At 42.1% G+C, this 19455-nt stretch overlaps 1 protein-coding gene across 11 annotated transcripts in view; it reads right to left on the minus strand.

The window, feature by feature from the left end:
* The window catches only part of LOC105489529 (RUNX family transcription factor 2), a 352919-nt gene that overhangs the window by 236285 nt on the left and 97179 nt on the right, over nucleotides 1-19455 (minus strand). For 8 of the 11 annotated variants that reach the window (XM_071096966.1, XM_071096964.1, XM_071096965.1 and 5 more), the window contains exon 3: nucleotides 6764-7134. In XM_071096966.1, the coding sequence (XP_070953067.1) occupies nucleotides 6764-7134 (371 nt within the window). Of the gene's footprint in view, nucleotides 1-6763; nucleotides 7594-19455 lie in introns of those variants that run through there. The other 3 variants (XM_071096971.1, XM_071096970.1, XM_071096968.1) reach the window with 2 other exon arrangements.

Genomic DNA, 19455 nt, shown 5'->3' on the forward strand with positions numbered 1-19455 from the left:
GAAATAAATGAAAGAGCTCCATAAAAAGCCCCACTTCGCAGAGACAGAAGTCTGTGGGGCTACCCGCTAAAACTCTGAGAGGGTCAGTTAATGATGAGTCAGCATCCCTTGCTAACAGCAATGTGCCCTTGCTCCCAGCTCATTTTCTGATATTGTTTTCATCCCAGAGGAGAGGGAACCATGCTGCCTCCCCTTTCCCTGAAGTCTATAGTTATTCTCAATATGAGAAGTCTCCTGGGTCAAAAGTAAAATCCCTTGAAAACAAGACTTCCTCCCTGCATACTTCATCTCGTACCTCAAGCGGTTACCGAATACAGGTAATGCTGTACTCCTGGTGGAGGCAATGTGCTTTTCAAATTTTCAAATTCACCATGCCAAAAATGTGAACATTTGAAAATACTGCAATAATTGACTACATTTGCCAGGATTCATCTGAATGTTTGACATTTTGTACACTCAGCATATTGTATTTTAACACCTGCTGTGTGGCTTTCTATGTCAAAGTAAATATGGACCCAGTAAGCATATTAATAAAGGCAGGAGAAAAGTTGTACTGTTTAGAAGAGAATGAATATACTAAAATCAAGAGGCTCCACTTTTTCCCCACTTCTGCTACATATCTGCTGTGACCTCACACAAGTAACTTCATCTCCAGGAACCACAGTTTTCCAATATGAATTGGAAAGTCTGCAAAATGTAGAAGATACTATATAAGTATAGAGTGTAATTATAATGATGTGCTTTTTGTAAGATGAGGAGGGTAACACAGTGTTCTGTTCCAAATCTGCTGTCTGTTAAACATAGGCTTTTACTTATAAGCATCCTTAAAGGGTTCAACTGAATATGTACTTCCTCTCTTCATGTTCTGAGATGTTCTTTGGTGTTGTTGAGAGATACAGGATGACTGCTGGTAGATTTCACTCAAGTCTGGCTACATTTCCGAAAAAAAATAAAGCAATCTGCCCCAATATAAAGGTTTTCGAGAGCTCTGGGACATTATTATTTTACTGCATATTTTTAACGTAATGGATTTTTTTTTAGTTAGAAGAAATGGAAAATTGATTCAATATGGGAAAATATGAAAGAAAAGATCCCTAAGAGTGAAATACATAAATCCATTTTACTGTGCTTAAGCAGCATAATAATGACCATATTCAATATTGATGTGTTTTACATATCACATTTTACAAAACAAATAAATAATCACAAGCTGTGTGAGCCTTCTATGAGGCTTAGAGCAAGGCCTGAAAAAAAATTGCTAATGCAATGTAGTGACAATCTTTCCTGTTAAGGCTGAACTCTAGTTTAATGGCTAAATATATTGAGTTTTTTCTGCTATTCACTCTACCAAATCAGATTGCCCGATGTTTTTCTGAGGGGGAAAAAAGGCTGGGAGTTGAGGGAAGTACTGTATTTGACTTTATATCAATCAGAAGTATAATTATATGTTTGAGAGGTTTTTTTCTTTAAGTAGATCTCTGAAGCTAAAAAGTTTCCCTTGGAGATTCTCAACTGTGTTTATCTAAAAGAAAACCAAAAGAATCAAGAAATTTTTACACATTTCATCTGTACCAAAACCAAGCAATGGAAAAACATTTGAAGGGGTAAAGCACAGTCAAAACTAAGTCAAAACTCGCTCTTTAACTAGTTAGGAATAAGCACAAATTAAAATTTGCTTCCATTCTACCCAACACAAAAGTACTGCTCTGCAAAGAATAATTTGTGATGAAATCTTAACAAGTACATTTCTAGGTGTTTTTAAAATATAAAATCTACAAATTCAAGAAACTTCATGAGAAAAAGAGAAGTAATTTTCTGTCCTGACATTTCAGAATAGAGAAAGACGTTCCTTTATTTAGCGCACCTCACCATAACTAGCATTTAAATCACATGGTATGTGGCTTGCACAAAATAAAGTAAAAGGATATTTAACTGTAGTAATGCTATTGAAATGTTGTATGAGACTCCTTATGACTAAATCTGTGAATCACTAAAAGAAGAGGAATGGATAATTAACTCAAACCCTTAAAACAGTTTCTCATCTTTTTATATAGAAATTAAAATTTCCCAGGACATTTTCATGGACAGAAGTCTAGTCCTAACTAATCCATTACTCTTATAGGCCAACATAATTTGGGACATTGTACTTGTGGTATAATAAATATAATTATTTTTCAAGATAAAATCTGATCAAATCTTTCTTTGCAATAAAAGAGGAGTCTAATTGCAAAAAGCAAAAATGTTATTCCTATCGTAATTATTTAAAGATAACTTCAAATACAGTATCAAAACATTTCAACAAATACTACAGTTAATTTTTTGAATTTATCCTAGAACTTAGGAAAAGCCCATTGAATTCTAGAGAAAAAACACAATATATCATTTCATAATTTTAAAAATATATATGTCAAAGAGAAATTTTGATAAAAATTATTTCAATTTAAAGCAGAAATTTGTGGGCCATGTATCATGGTGGTTTAGATCATTTAACAATAGATATTCTGGAATTTTGAAAGGATACAAGCAATAATGCCAAAGAGGAAAAAAGAATGAAAGATATCTACCATACCTATTTTCAATTATTTAATGGAAGTTTTCTTAAAAATTTTATAAGTATTTATTTTCCACCTGAAATTCTTTGTTCCAACTGCCTTACTTGGAAGTTGTATATATTCAGTCCCAAAATATTTAAGTTTAAATAAGTTTTCTTGAATTCAAAGGCATAACACAAAAATGTGTGTCTTCATACAACTTGAAATCTATTGTGATTTACATAATTTTGCATAATAATTTATATTAAGGTTAATAAGATTTAACAGGCTTAATAACCTATTTCCCTTGTTTAGATACAATGAGATTCAAAAACTATAAACATAAAATCTGATCATTAAGTATGTAAGAAAAATACTACTCTCTCGTATCAAGTATTTATTAGTTGCATATTTGTTTTCGAAGACAGAAAAATGGTTAGTGATGCCGAAAAATTATTTTCAAACAGAAATTGCTCCGTCATTTTGAAACCCCTCCTTTTGACAAGCACTGAAAGGTATTATTAAAGATACAGAATTAACTATGAGTGCTAGATTATGTATCTAAAAATGTGTTTTCTTTCTTTAACACTGCCAGAAAAACATATGATACTGATAAATATATATAGTCCAGCGTTCTCTAACTTAAAACAGCAGAATAGGCTTGAACTACTTTTAGTTTTAAAATATACATCTGGACTTAAAATTTCTGCGTAGTGTTTCAGCTTGAAGCTATTTAAGGCAACTAAGTTATGAACCCTGAACACCAGGTTCACAGTGGAAATGCTGACGGACCCCTAACTAAAAGGGTGCTACTGGATGCGAGGTTGACATGCTCTCTCCACAATTACCTGACCATCAGCTAATAAGTTGAATTTGCAAATTACTTCTTTGTCACTAGAATTATCTAGGATAGAAAGGGTCTGGGATCCTCTAATAGTATGCCTTAACTATTTTAAGGTTTCAGTGAGATACACCTGAAAATGTTAAAAATATTTATTTCCGTTTCCTTGACACCTGGGGGGACCGAACATTTCAAAACTGCAGAACTTTGTTAAAAATACAATGTTAATAAACAACTTTATATAAAGTATACTAGTTGTTTTTGCATTTTTACATGTAAAAATAAATAAATTTTATATCATCTCGAAACAAGAGTAGATGAACAACGCTAACACATTCTTAATGAAATAGATTGCCAATATCGTGTTTAAACACTAGTTTAAATTGACATTTCAAAACAGTCTATTGAATTCATTTCTGATTCTCTGCGGTGTCAAGCTCAGTGTGACAGATACAAAATATGGGCTCAATAAATATTGTATTGATTTGAATACCAGACTTCACAACAAATAAGTTGTGTGTGTGTGTGTGTGTGTGTTTAAACCCATTTACCTATCTGCTATCTACCTGACAACCACTATAATTTATTTTTTACATAGCTCTAAATATCATGGCCAAATTGCTGTCACCACTTTTAAAACGGAGACTTCTTCATATTATTTCTTCATTGCAGATGTATTTGATTATATTGTAAGAGTGTAGAAAGTCTAGTGTTCCAAACATCCACACATTTTTTTTTCAACCGAGTATTTTCTATACTGCGTAGATCTTAGCTATCACCCACTTTTTGAATTCTGTTTAACACAGGTATGGTAACAGAAAGACATTGACAGTGAGGTTTTAGGTTAACTCAATTCATTATTCAATTGATATCAATTAAAATATCTGTTTTAATATGGTCTTGTTACCTATGGTCTGTATCCTGCTTAAGATAACAAAAATGTACTCTGTAATTAACAAGTTGATTAATAACAAATAACAAAATTCATTTTCAAAATAATTTTTAAAGGGTGGTAGTGAAAAATCTTAGATGACAGCCAAAATATCTGAGACTAGCTCAAGCTAAAGTGCAAAAAGCATCCTTTCCATCCAAAATGCTCATGTTCAAATCAATTTAGTAGCATAAATGCAACAGTTCAAGATAGACCTTAAATATGTTTAGCAGAATGGTATATGGAATATCAAGCATCTAAATGTCTTTAAAAATGTAAGCATCTGTTCTCATATTTTCACATATTCTGATCTACTAATTTGTATTTGTATTTTTTGCTGTTTTCATCCAGGTTTGGGGTTTTGTGGGGCTTTTGGTTTGGGGGATTGAAGGGGCATTGGTGGAAACAAATTTCCATTCTCATATAAGACTAATTTAAAAATTCTGTGCCCTTGGACGATGGACATTGTAAAAGATACATATTGTATGGAAATTTAAATTTATACAATTCACATGTATTCTGAGCTTTTCCTACTTCAAGGAAGCAAACATTAACCTACAAAATGGGTGGTTTATAAAAGGAGAAATGTGACGGTTAAAAAAAAAAATTTCTTGAGCCAACTGCAAAATGAAACTTGCCCCAGAAAGCAACATCCCCTTTCCATAACAATTCATTCTGATTTCTGTTCTGATATAAGACCTAGCGAGATTACCAGCTCTAATTGACCTGGACTCCTCTTTCTTTCCATCCCACCCACACACGGAATCTGAATTGGTGCGTGGGGTGAGAATTATCAACAACTGGGAACTGTCAGTGGCCCGTGGGAGTTTGGCCACCGGGTCCCCAGTGGAGAAACTGGCATGATTCCTCCCCCAACTTTTTTTTTAACCTCCCCCGAGGCCTTGCTTGCCCTGCTCTCCACAGACCTCAGAACCCAGGGGACCCAGGCCCACCTACTCAAGTTCAGAGGTAGAAAGGGCCCAAAGCACCTTTGTGAGAGTGCTCATCTCCACATCTGGCTTACCACCCCCTGCATCCCTGGCGTCTTGCGAGTGTGGACAGCCCGGGAACCCATTTCCCCATCAACCCAGTATGCGCTGGGCCCTGGGGACTCCACGTCTCCCCCACTGGAGAGGGCTGCCCCGGGAAATCCGGATCGAGTTACGGAGACCCATCGGGCTACTGTGAGAGGCTCCAGATCCTAAACCCTCAACCTGTGGAGCACCTGCCTGCGACTCCCGCGGCTGCCACCCGCCCTCAAACTAACGGGCCGGGCAGGCACAAGAGTCCGCGGGGCGCGCAGAGGCCGCTCTCAAGCCTTCGAGCTCACTCTGTGCTCAGACCACCGGCAGGAGCCTCTCACCACCTTTCAGAAGCAGGAGGGACCTTTTTTAGATTTAAGTCCTTTAAAAATAATACTAAAGCAAAAATACAAAATTTCACCTCCGTTTTCAAATTGGGCGAACTCAAGTTGTTTCACAGGTTTCCCTCATCCCTCCCTGGCGGGGCGAGGCGCATAGCTCGGTCTCGGCTGGAAGAAGCGGCCTGAGCTCCCGCCCCCTCCCCTGGCCAGCACCTCCCAGCACTCGAGGGTTCAGCGCCCAGGCCCCCTGAACGCCCCCGCTTCGGGGCTCGCGGACGCCCAGGCGGCCCCGCCTTCCTCCCGGTAACGGGATCTGGCGCGGGTCAGCGAACAGAGCAAACGCCCCCGTCCTGACACCCCCTCCTCTGGAGACCCTAGTCTTGTCCGGGACCCTCCCAGGCACGGGTAGTGCAGCCCGCGCGCCTCAGTCAGCACCCCACGCCCAGCCCTGGGCACTAATGCCCGGCGCCGGCACCCAGTGAATCCCGACCCGGGAGCCCGGGAGGGACCAGGACCGCTGAACTCTGCGGGTCAGGGAAGGGGACGCCGAGACCTAAGGAGGGGCTTTTGGCTGGGAGGGAAGCGGGTGGGAGCGCGCGGAGCCCCAAAGAGAGGCGACGCGGGCAGCCTGCAATGAGGCCAGGCCGGGATGACCAAGGAGGAGGAAGCGGGAGCCCCGGGGGACAGTGTCGGGGATCCTCGCCCCCGGGAAAGGGGCGGGGTGGAGCAAGTCCGCTCGCAGTGCAAGAGTGGGCACCTTGGGGATCCTGGGGGAAAGGGAGACGGAGCGAAGGAGTGGGTGAGAACCGAGGCCGGGCAGGAGGCAAGAGGAGTGATGAACGGGTCAGGGGGACGAGGGCTGAATTCGGGGTGGCAGCGGGCACAGGTGGGAGAAGGAGGGATTTGCGCGGAGGGACTGAGCCTCGAGCCCGCCAGGGCATCCGGAGGGAGAGGCCCAGCCGGGGGTTTCTGGGGTTAGAGCCGCCAAGGCAGGAGGTCTTGGAGAACGTCCGGGGCCCAGCCCCGTGGGCAGGAAGACACCGGCGGGCAGGTTCCGCGGCTCCGGGCCGGGGGCGGGGGGCGGTGTAGACTCTTACCTTGAAGGCCACGGGCAGGGTCTTGTTGCAGCGCCAGTGCGAGGGCAGTACCGAGCACAGGAAGTTGGGGCTGTCGGTGCGGACAAGTTCGGCCGGGTGGTCGGCGATGATCTCCACCATGGTGCGGTTGTCGTGTGGCGGCCGCAACCGGGGCACTGCAGCTGCCGCCGCCGCCGCCGCCGCCGCCGCCGCCGCCGCCGCCGCCGCCTCCTGCTGCTGCTGCTGTTGCTGCTGCTGCTGCTGCTGCTGCTGTTGCTGCTGCTGCTGCTGTTGCTGCTGCTGTTGCGCAGCCACCACCGGGCTCACGTCGCTCATTTTGCCGGGCTGCAGGCTGCTGGAGGGGGGGCTGAAGCGCCGGCTGGTGCTCGGATCTACGGGAATACGCATCACAACAGCCACAAGTTAGCGAAGTGGCCGGGGGAGGGGGAGGAGGGTGGAAATGAGGGGCAAGGAGGAAATTGGGGGGGTGAAGGCGAGACGGGGGGAAAGAGGATGGAGGTGATGGGGCTGAGGAGGTGAGAAATCAAGTTTGATGAGGCCGACTGCCGGGCGGAGTCTGATGGGCCAAGAGAGTCTGGCGATGCGGCGCAGACGGGCTGGCCGGTAGGGAGACCCGGGAGGCGCAGATCTTTGCCGGAGCCTTTGGAACACCCGGGGTGGCAGCTGCGAACGGGCGCGGGAGTGTGTTTGGCCCGGGGAGGCGGGGGACTTGAGTTTGCAGCTTGGAGTGGGGTCCCTTGGGGCACCGCGTCCTGGGTGCGCTGGCGCCCCCTCCCAGTTCGAGTCCGGTGGTGAAGCGGTGTGGGTTCAGCAGTCCAGCCCCGGGGCCGGCATTGCCGCGCTCTGCCCGCCACCGCCGTGCCGCGCCGCGCCGCGCGCTGCTACCCAGCTGCAGGCGGCCGCGCCTCCGCCCTCCCGCGCCGCCGCCTCCGCGGCGGCCGCCGCTCCCCCCGCGCCGGCTGCAAGCTGAGATTCCTCCCGCGGCGGCTGCCAGCCCGGCTCCCCGGCTAGGCTCCTTCCTTTCCCTTCTTTTCTTCTCGCCCTCTCTCCGCCACCTCCTTGTATCTACTCCCTCCTACAATTTGCAAAGCTCCCCTGTCTCTCGCGCTTCAAGGTGCCAAGAGGTAAGTCGTGGGCAGCGGATCTCGGGGCAACGGATCTCGAGCCTGCGAATCGCAGCCGCTGCCGCCGCCAGCCGGCCGCGAGAAGGAGCCCCCCGCGCGCCTTGTGCAGCTTCCGAAGCCGAAAGGCGGCCCTAGTCTAGGGGCAGTCTCGCCTGGTCGCGTCCTCTTGTTCTCCCCACCCCTAGAACAAGGAACCCCCTCTTTGTCGGAAGAGATTGAAGCCGAGACACCAGAGAGCCCCCGGCTGATCTGACTGTCGCTATTTTTCGTTGTAACTTCAGGAGAGGAGGAAGGAAAATTCTTGAGCGTCTGTGCTGACTTCTCAGCACTCTTCACCCTCCCACCTCCACCCCCCACCTCTGTCTGAGCGACTCCCAGGGGAAAAAGATTTTGCAGGGTTTGGGTGTTTTTTGTTTTAATGACACAAAAAAATGAGGGGGGTGGGGGGAGAACTAGTCAAAGTAGTTTTTAGGAACTCAAGTGCATAGCTGGACATTTCTTTTTTCTTATATATTCAATCTTGTCATTCCTAGAGAACAAGAATGAGGTTTTTTGTTGTTGTTGTTGGTTTGTTTTTGTTTTAAGGACTGAAAAACTGTCAGCTTGGTGATTAAAATAGTTGCAAAACCCTTGCTGGGGAAAAGCACCAGCCTTTTTCCATGAATTTAAATCTTTTATTAAGTCTATCCTACATCTAAGACTAAGTTTCGTGTCTGTCTTCCCCAACGCTCACGGGAAAAAATTAAAAATACGAACTAAAAAATTCAAAATGCTTCCGTGGCTGTTTATTTATGTATTTATTTCCTAGTGTGGGTTTAAAAAGCGACTTTGGATCCCCCAAAAAGTTGCGGTCGAGAGGATGAAGGAGCGCGGAAAAAAAGCGGCACTTTTTACCTAAAATGTGGTTTTTGGAGGCTGGGATTTCTAATGATTAGGTTTTTGTGGTTTATATAGACACGACTTTGGCTAAGGCGATCATTACGCTGATGAGAGTCAGAGCACGTGGGTGTCTACGACCAGCCTCAAACTCTGAGCCTTCAAAACAAATAAAACAATGTGCTGCGCCCGCAGAAGCCGGGAAATCCGCTTGAGGCTATTACACCCGAAGAAGGGGGCACAGGGCCGTTTTACCCTCGGCGTTGTGTACTACTACGTTTCTTGCTTATTACCAAACTCTTTAAAGCCTTCCAAAGCTTGAAAACGTGTTTGCGAAAAAAATCTTCAGTTGCCAAAGTTTCAAAGATTCCTAGTGGAGTAGCTGACACAGTAACAAGTGAGTTTATGAAATAAATGAAGAATTAGAATGCCTCCTCCTCGAAGTATTAAGGAAGAAAGATGGTTGGGTCATCTCTCCCTCCCATCTTATTTAAAGCAATTCACATACCCATTACTGGGTGTTTTTATTGCTCAGTGCAAACGCCTCCCTCACCCTCATAGCGACCTGCCACGACTCTCCCTGTCTGGTTTTAAAGCTTTGCTCTCACTCGCTGAGCCCACGGCCGGGTCTGCGCCCTAGAAGGGGCCTGGAAGGGCTCTGAGAGCATGAGGGGCACGGAAGATGGGGGCCCGGTGCCAATCGCGGACTCTGGAGCCCTTTCGAGTACAAGATGAGCTTGCTGGGCTGTGGTTATGTGACTCGGTGACCAGGATCGCCCCGCTGAAGAGATGCGCGGGGGACTGAGGGTCTACCAGACCGCAGGAGCAGAGGTGGGGGTGCGGGGTAGCCAGGTGTGCGCTCTTGCGGGGGTAAGGATGGAGTTCAGGGGATACTGCTCTATCCTTCCCGTTTGGGGCTTTATTTTTACCTGCCCTTCCTCCATGCACTGCTCCACGCCTCCCTAGTCGGTCTTTCCCTTTCCCACGTTTCTCTCCACGTTTCTGCCTCTTCCCCAAATCCCTCCACAGGCACGAACCCCGCGCCGCTCCACTCCCGCCCCCACGGCCGCCTGCCACTGCCACCCTCGGTGACTCCGAGAAGCGATTCTGCGCCACCCGCTATGACACCTGGTCCCCAACCTACTCTTCGTGCCCGGCCTACTGGCCTCCCAGCCAGGGCGCCGCCAGGATGCGAAAACCCATTTAGCCAGACCGGACCAACTGGAAGCGCAGCCAGGAGCTGAGCTGGCTCCCGCGCGTGCGATTTTTAATTATCTTTTCGGTCACAGGGGAGAGCTCTAACCCCGGGCACCGCCGCGTCCCCTGCGTGCACAGGTCTCTCGAGTCCCACAGGCGGCCGATCCAGGAAGGGAAGCCAGGCTTTCCCCTCAAAAGAGAGAGACAGCATCCATTGCTGTCCTACCTTACACATCCACTCACGTGCACTCGGACACACATTCTTGCACGTCCACACGCAGACACACATAAATAGACACGCACTCACACATAAATACACACGCACTCACACTCATAGCTTTTTTTCCTGCCTTTTTTTTTTTCTTTTTAGGGGGCTAGTTATGCTTTGGGCATGTTGTGCGACTGTCTAACAGAGATCCCTGGCTCATTTTTTGTTTTTAAATCTGTGGGGGCTGCAAAGAGGGGGAAGCAGTTATGGGAATTGATTATTTCTGTGGTAAAAGTGAGATCAAAATTCCATAACTACCATGGTGGGTGATATGCCACCTTTTCTGGGATTGTCCTCCTCCCAGGAAGTTCATAGAACAGAGAACTCCTGGAACTTTGAAGACAATAAGAAACAATTCATATTTCAAATATGGACCACCAGAGGGGCTTTCCAAATAAAAAATTCTAGAATGAATTTAAGAAGTTACCTTGGGGACTTTTCCTCCTTTTTTCTCCATCGCTGTTTTGTCCTTTGTTTTATTTGGTGGATAGCAAACTATGCAGGCCTCAGTGGTTGGGGATTTTAAGGGCAATTTAATTAATAGTGAGATTATTTATTTTAATTAATCATATCCAGTAACTCAGCTTTATAGCCTTTCTCGGTATCCTTCCTCCATTTCACATTTCAGTGGAACTAATATAAGCAGCTCTTGGAAGTTACTAGTCTTGGATCTCTTAAAATATTCTACAGTTATTTATAATGTGGAAATGTAATTTTCCACTGAATACCCTAACAACGTTTCAGGTATCTGGCACAGTGGGTTTTCAGTCTCCTTTCAAAAACATCCTTTTGCTGAACATTCACACTTTCGACTGGAACTGACTGAGCCTGAAGCTGATGATGTCTTGGCTCTGAGCGTTGTACTTTTACAGACCCCTAAACCAAACCTCTCCTGTTAATAGTAGGCACATAGGAAAACCATGAGGTTTTACATATGTGTATTTTGTGCTATAGTTTGCTTGATGTCATCTTTGGGTTTAGATTTTCTACATCAAAATGTTCAGAACAAATCACCCGCCCTATTCCTCTTCAGAAATATTCATCTTTTCAGTTGTATGTGATGGCACTAAAAAGTAAACATTTTTTTTTCTGAAAATGTGGTAACTCTGGAAGATACAAACGTAATCACACCCACCACCACCTACCATGTACTTTAACATTTAACATAACTGTTTAGTAACAACACCTGACAATTCTGACTTTCCAGACAAAGAAAATGAGATGTGAAGCAGTCGGGTTATTTATCCAGTCAAAAAACTGACTGAGAACAGAACCGATACTCCTGTTATCCTAGTTTCCTGTTCTAACCCCCATACATTATTTTATATATACTTGTTATGATGAAAAGTAGAATAAGTCCCTGTAAATTTTTAAAATATTTTTTAATGGACCAGCTAATAAAGTGGGACAACCAATGGAAAATTATGGGCATACTGATGATCCCTAAAGTTTTGAATGTGTCATATGGGAAAACTGTACAAACAGAACCATCTTTAGAGAGTTTTCATTTGGACTGTGATTGAGAGAAGGTTACTCAGCCCTTGAAGAAGCAGCATTGCCACTAGACCAGGAGTCGTCATACTACAACCCATGGGACAAATTTGGCCTAATGCCTGCTTTTGTATAATTCTCAAAGATGCTTTTTGCATTTTTAAATAGTTGAAAAATTAAAAGAATAATATTCATAATACATGAAAATGATATGCAATGAAAATTTCAGTGTCTACAAATAAAGTTTTATTGGAATATACTTATGGTCAGTCATTTATGTATTATCTATAGCTACCTTCACCTAAAGCAGAAGAATTGGGTAGTTGTGACAAAGACTGTATGAGTCACAAGGCCTAAAATATCTACTGACTTTTTACAGAAAAGTTTGCCAATCCTTGCCCTAAAGTGAAAGGGATGCAAGACCCTGGAGGAGTGAGCTAGCAGAAAAGAGTAGATATTTTATAAAGATACTGGAGTGGGTGTGCATGAGGCTCAGATTAGTTTTCTAAAAGTGAGCAATGTAACATTTAACTTATTCTTTTCTGCATAAATTATTAGATTAATATTTTTCACTTAATAATTTTAGAGGTGCCAAAACAGAAAGAAAAGAATGAGGAATGAGTACATTTGCACAGGCTCCTTAAGAACAATTTTCTTACACATCTCCATATGTCAGCATTTTCCATTGTCCTTAAAACATAGTGGGAACACATTAACTGCATAGATGAAGAAGAATGAAGAAACTCTCATGTAGTCTGAACATAAGAAGTAGGTAAGGCTTTAGTAGGTTTATTCCAATTGTGTTGCACATGGTTACACAAGAAACTCAATGAGCTTACCAAGAATTTTCTAGTATACAATATATTCATAAGACCTATATACACTTTTAAGACAGTTAGCTTAGTAACTTAAGTGATCCCAAAGCTTTTTGACATATTTTTTCCATTTTACTTTTCATACCGTTTAATACTGTCTGATTTGTTTTAAGCTCAGTAAATTTTTCCCATTGTCAATGGACCTATAATAATTTGCATGGCTGTAACAAGAGATGAAATTTTTGTAGTGGAGGACTTAGCATCATAAACCTTTCCTTGTTGTTTTAGTTAGCATTCCCAAGGGCCATATTCAGGCACTTACAAGAGAGTACAGCGTTGTCATAAAAAGGCTGACACTTGCCATATGACCTTTCAGAACCACATTCATGGAGTATCTGTCTAATTACTCTTCAGGCATGGTACTGACTAAAGAGGTATATATTTTGTTTGACTAAAGTACCAACTTACTAAACGACACCCTAGTTACCTGAAGAGACCAATGTAATTTCTTAAAAGGGTCTAATTCATTACCCAGGAGTCAGAGAAAACTAATTTTCTCAAATCGGCCCTCTGGTATTTTGGTGTTGACAATTGTCCTATGAAAGTAGCAGTGATCTTTGAGCAGCAGTGGAATGTTATATATAAAAGTTTACAGAGGTCTGTGATGAAACTTCTAAGAACACCCTAAAATTAAAGATTTCCTGTGGTAATTCAACCATTCGTTACCCAGCTGCTCACATATTGCCTTTAAGGCACCAAGGAAGGTGCTATCCTATTCTAATCCCACTGCCCAAGGTTCCAAAGTTTCACTTTAGGCATTAGGGCAATGATCTCAATTATTTGTCCCCTCCCTACACCCTGCCATCAAAGTGAAAAATGTAAATCATAATACTCTCAGTTCATCTAGTAAAGTACCAAAAAATTCAACATTTGCACAGTGTAGGAAATTTGAATTACAAACTAGCAAAGTAAGAAAAAATAGAACAGAAAAAAAAAAAAAAGAATAGTAAGAGTTCAATTTGGTTCTATTAGCTGCAATCTTAGGGGATGCCAGATATTATAAGTCACCATTCTAAGTTTTTTGCTACTCTGGATTTCATACTCAGAAACTCTTCCTTCAGTGCTTTATCCCATGCTTTTCTAAAGTAGACTTTTCTCAGAGAAAACAATTTCTTCTTCCCATCTAGTCATAATCAATTTCTAAAAGCAATGACTCATCTTTTCTGACTTTAGATGATTCTCCTGAATCATCTTAGTTATTGGCAGGATCTTTTCCTGACTCACATTCCTATTAGTGATTATCTTTCTTCCAAATCATTTTTCTTCCCTAGGTGTGCCACTTATCAGTTTATTGTCTCGCAGCTCCAAATTCACCTTTTTTACCTGCTCTGTGAAAATAAATCTGGATCCATTAAATATTTCTCTTTATCAGTTGGCAATCATGTTTTGTCAGTGGGGGTGTTAGAAAGACATTGCAGGAGGAAAGGGTTTTGCTTCCTGGTTCCCTTGTGCTTACACAGCAGGTTTCTGCAGTGCAGGACATACAGATTTCCCAGCTCCTGGCTCCTGAAGTGCATACATACCCACATCTTCTCCAAGGCCCAGCTACTGCAGTAAAGCTGGCTTTTCCAGTGCCAGGCTCCTGAAGCACAGGTAGCCAGCAGTTTCCCCCAGCATGCTCCCCTCCTGGGCTGTTTGTAGAGGTGTGGCTCTGGTGAGACAACTCCATGTGAGCAGTTTTCCTCGGCACCCTAGAGAGCAGATCTGCAGCAAGCTCTACTAGCACAACTTCTCTGCCACCCAGTGAGCCAAGGCTGTGCAGGGTCTGGATTCAGCCTTGGTTGAGAATAGGGGAGGACTCTTACTTGGTTGCTGTATTTCAGCCCTGAGGGTACTAGATGCTGTTATTCCTGTATTCTTTAGAGTTATCTTTACTTATTCCTAGCCAATTCCTTGTTTCTCCAATCCTCTGGTATAGTCAATAATTCTTTACGTTAAACTTTTCTTATTCCAATTACTGTATGGTTTCTCTGTCCTCACTGGACTTAGACTGATATGCTAAGGTTTCCATTTTCTGATCCCCAAGACATGCTTATTCATAGTGGTTTCCATTTTGGATCACTCCACTGGGGTCATTATAAGATGAGAATTTCCAACATCACATCACATCTATTAAATGATTTTTCTCTTCCTAATTATAAGCCTACAATTAGAAGACATATATTTTAAAGAGAAAAAGATGTAGACAGAGATATGGATATTTTAAAGCACAGGCTAAAATTGGTCAATGTTTCTTCCCAGAGTTGTCCTGACATCTTCCATGAAATCCTATGATCTTATGTCCATACTGCAATTAAAATACACACAAACAAAATCCTGTGCAAAAATTCCAGAGCTGCCTTATCACTAGATCTGGTTGAAAAAAAAAAAAAAAAAACCCAGGATCAGGGAAGGTGGAGAGTATCTTACAAAAATCAGAAAAGCAAAATGCTACCACCAAGGAAAGACAGGGAGCAGGGCTAGATGATTGCTGCCTTATTGCAGTTGAAGTTAGAGACTGGGTAGTGCTACGACTCTATGATAAAATAAAATTGGGAAAACGCTGTATTAAACAAAATAAACAGACTTCATATTGCCAATTTTATCCCAGCTTTTAATATGCTACATGCATTCTGAATCTCTACTAGAAGGACTTAAAATACAACATTTACAAACTTATTTAATGATTGCTTCTAAAAGGAATTTAAAGGCCTTTGAAGTATTTTTAGAAAATACTGAGCTAAATCAAAGTGGAAAAAAAAAAGTGTTGGAACATTAAAAGGGCCATCCTGTCTAGAAGGCAATATTGTAATGTAGTGGAGAAGTGAAGTTGGCTCGGCTGCTTGTAGCCAAGCCAAAGAGGGCCTTGGTACCATGATTCCCACCTTTGGGCACATTTATAAGAGGGAGAATATTAATGTTGCTTCTAGAAGCCACAATCTTGATCTTTTCCTCGCTGTTACAACCCATTACCTTCCTTGATCTAAACAGGAGAGTTGAATGGAAGTTTCTCTGGGCATGACTCTTCACTCCTCCTGAGTCCTCATTAAGGCGAAGCAGAAGAGTTATGCAGGTGTGGGAGTGGATCCCCTCATTATTTAATACTTTGATATTTTGTGTATCAGGCATTTATTTGTATTCAATTTCATTTTTCAGAATATTCCATTAAAATCATATCTTGAATACTAGGGTTTGTTTGGAACCCCCTTAAGTTTTGCCCCTAGGGCTAGCTAGGGTCTCCATCATTTCATCTCATCCTGGCCCAGCCCTAGGTCTGTGGGTGTTGAGAACTTACCAAGTGAGTTCAGGCCTCCTTGCTTCATTATGAGCATCTTTATTTTTTTAATATGTTACTAAACATAAGTACGAATTGCAATCATTGCATATTCTTCCAAAAAAGAATGTATCTTTTAGGCCGAGCTCGATGGCTCATGCCTGTAATCCCAGTATTCTGGGAGGCCGAGGTGGGCGGATCACAAGGGCAGAAATTTGAGACCAGCCTGACCAACATGATGAAACCCCATCTCTACTAAAACTACAAAAAATTATCTGGGTGTGGTAGCATGCACCTGTAATTCCAGCTACTCAGAAGGCTAAGGCAGGAGAATCACTTGAATTCGGGAGACAAAGGTTGCAGTAAGCCAAGATCATGCCACTGCACTCCAGCCTGGGCAACGGATTGAGACTCTGTCTCAAAAAAAAAATAAATAAATAAATAAAAATGTATCTTTTAACTTTCTGTACCTACTTGAAGTATTGATAGCAGATATAACAGAATTTTGACCTTCACCATGTAAGGGTGATTATGTGTGTGTGTGTGTCCTGTGCTTACCTGGTTATCACTCTTTAACAACAAAAATATGGATTGTCTGCTTACTACTATGTAATTTTAAAGAAGTAGACGTTCCTGTTTTGTTGTTTCTGTCTGTTTTAGGACTGACTGTCTTTGATTTTATTTAAATACATTGCAAACACATTACACTTGGGGCTTGTTATCTTTCATTCCCATATGTGTGTCCTTGATGTTAAATTAATTAGATTCTCCTTTAGTAAATAAAATAGATTCCATTATCAAATCTTCACAAGAGTTTAAAAGAGGCAGTTCCCACCAGGCCTGGTGGCTCACGCCTATAATCCCAGCACTTTGGGAGGCCAAGGTGGGCGGATCACTTGAGGCCAGGAGTTTGAGACCAGCCTGGCCAACATGGTGAAACCCCGTCTCTACTTAAAATAAAATACAAAAATCAGCCGGGTGTAGTGGCACACACCTGTAGTCCCAGCTACTCAGGGAGGCTGAGGCAGGAGAATCACTTGAACCTGGGAGGCAGAGGTTGCAGTAAGCCGAGATTGTGCCACTGCACTACAGCCTGGGTGACAGAGCGAGATGCCGTCTCAGAAATAAATAAATAAGTAAATAAATAAATAAATAAATAAATAACAATAAAAGGGGCAGTTCCCACCAGTGCCACTATGAAAGTAAACTTTTACCAGAGTGAAAAAAAAAAAAGTAGGGAAAAAAACAGTTTTTTTAAAAAAGCTTATTTGGCCAGTATTCTTTCCTTTGTCAATACAGTTCTTTTTCTCTGAATTCACATCTTTGCCCAGAGAATATATTTATTTCTGCTTCCTAAGTGAAACTTCTTTCTATAGTTTTTGATGACTAGGTTTGAGTCTTAATCATGACATGTTGATTATCTGGCTTTTTGAAGTAGGGATTTTTCACACGGCTCAAAATCAACACCCTTACTTCTCATATGCACAAAAGAATCTTAGCAAGTCTTTTGTGTGTGTGTGGTTTTGTTTTTTGTTTTTTATTTTTTATTTTTCGAGACAGTGTCCCTCTCTGTCACCCAGGCTGGAGTGTACCGGCATGATCATAACTCACTGTAGCCTCAAACTCTCAGTCTCAGGTAATCCTCCTACCTCAGCCTCCCAAGTAGCTGGACCTACAGGCATGAGCTACCATGCCCTGCTAATTTTTTTGTTTTTGTTTTTGTATTGTATTTTTTGTAGATACTGGGCTTCAGCGTGAGGCCCAGGCTGGTCTCAAATTCCTGGCCTCAAGTGATTCTCTGGCCTTGGCCTCCCAAAGTGCTGGGGTTTCAGGCGTGAGCCATTGTGCTTAGCCTCAGCAAGTTTTAATTTGGATTTTTACCTCAACATTTAGACCAGATTTATATGTACATAGATAATCAACAAATCTAAAATGCTATTGAGTGACATTATTCTTATTATTTTCAAGTAAGATATCCTATAGTAAATCACAATGAATGAGATGCTACAGATCTTAAGCTTAATGCTTACTATTCTCTAGGATTGCCGGAAATGTGGGTTGCATCTAGTAGTTTCATTGAATATAGTTTTTTTATTTCTTCTGTTTTTAACTTGCTTCACTGGTGTTTATCCTTACTGAAGAGAATTATTATAGTGTGCCCATAACTATAAATGTGAAAACTGGTTGAAGTGTTACAACTTATTATAATATATATTGTCCTTCATAATTTAATTATGGCTTCTCTGATGTTGGTGGTATTGGTTCATGCAAAAATAAATACCTTATTTTCAAAGGCTTCTCTGAAAAATTTAAACTGCAAAAAATAAAAGAGAATTAACAGAAGTATGATGCATAAGAAGCATAACTCATCTTACATTAGCCTTGATAATTGAAAGCTTTTCCATTTTCAACTTTGTTTTGCTAGCATTTACAAACTCAACCATAAAAATTCCCTCTAGGCAGAGATCTGGCAAAAATATTCCAGTTCAAAGTCAAACTTTCTATAGAATGTCTTTTACTGTCAGTGTTAAAATTACAAAATTGAAAAAAAAAATTGTTGGCAAGTTGCTTTGCACTTGTCACTGAATAAAAGGAGGGAGACTCACATCTAAGCACGTTAAAGTCCAAACAATCCATCAGTCATTTTTATTAGACATATATGAAAAGAAAAATAAATTAGTTTGAATTCATTTACTTCACCCTCAGAATTGTTCTATTATGTGAAAAACCTTTGTGGCCTTGATAATTTTAACACGAGTTACTCAATTTTCTGAACTTCTCAATTGGAGAGTGTGCAATTTGGAGTCATTGAAAGAAAAAAACTTTCAGAAGGTTTATATTGGAATGGAGACTTGGTCTCTTCCCTTTGAATTCCCTTCCAGGAACGGAGCTACAGGACCACATGTAAACTACATTTCTTCTCTGCACATCCTAAAAGAGTGGGTAGACTGAAAAGTGGGAAGTGCACTGGGAGCCTTTTTAACTAACTATAAAACTTAAACAAGGGCTCTAGACTAACATGTCCAATGGTTTCATAGAAATGTCCATCTAAACATTCCATAAACCCTTCAAGGTCAGCATGTCCCATATGCCGAACTAATTGTTTCAGGTGAAAAGAAAGACAAGGGGCAACATGTAGGTTCCCAAGGCTCAGTGCACAGTCCTTCTTTTTTTTCCATCTTGGTTAACAGTATGACTGTACACAGAATTGTGTGCTCCTTAACCGTAGGAACTATGTCCTATCCACAGAAAATCTGGAACCACACTATTGAAGAAGTCTGGAAACACCGTCCCTACTATATTTCATGTATATACCATGTGAATAGTGTCTGTCCCCTGGAGTCATGTTAACATGGTATCCCTACATAGACCCCACAGCCAGCATAAGGTCTAGCATATAGCATGTGATCGATATATATTAGTTGGTGAGTGAATGAATATACCCCCTTAGGCAAAAACTTAGGTATCATGATAGACTAATCTTTTCCCATTATTTTCTACTTCTAGTCTATCACCTGATTCTATTAATGCTACTTCCCGAATATCATTCATATCTATTTTCTTTCCATCTCCATTGCCACTGCCTTAGGTTCAGATTTTTATCATGA

Source organism: Macaca nemestrina, chromosome 5 (assembly GCF_043159975.1).
Source record: "Macaca nemestrina isolate mMacNem1 chromosome 5, mMacNem.hap1, whole genome shotgun sequence".
Classification (NCBI taxonomy): domain Eukaryota; kingdom Metazoa; phylum Chordata; class Mammalia; order Primates; family Cercopithecidae; genus Macaca; species Macaca nemestrina.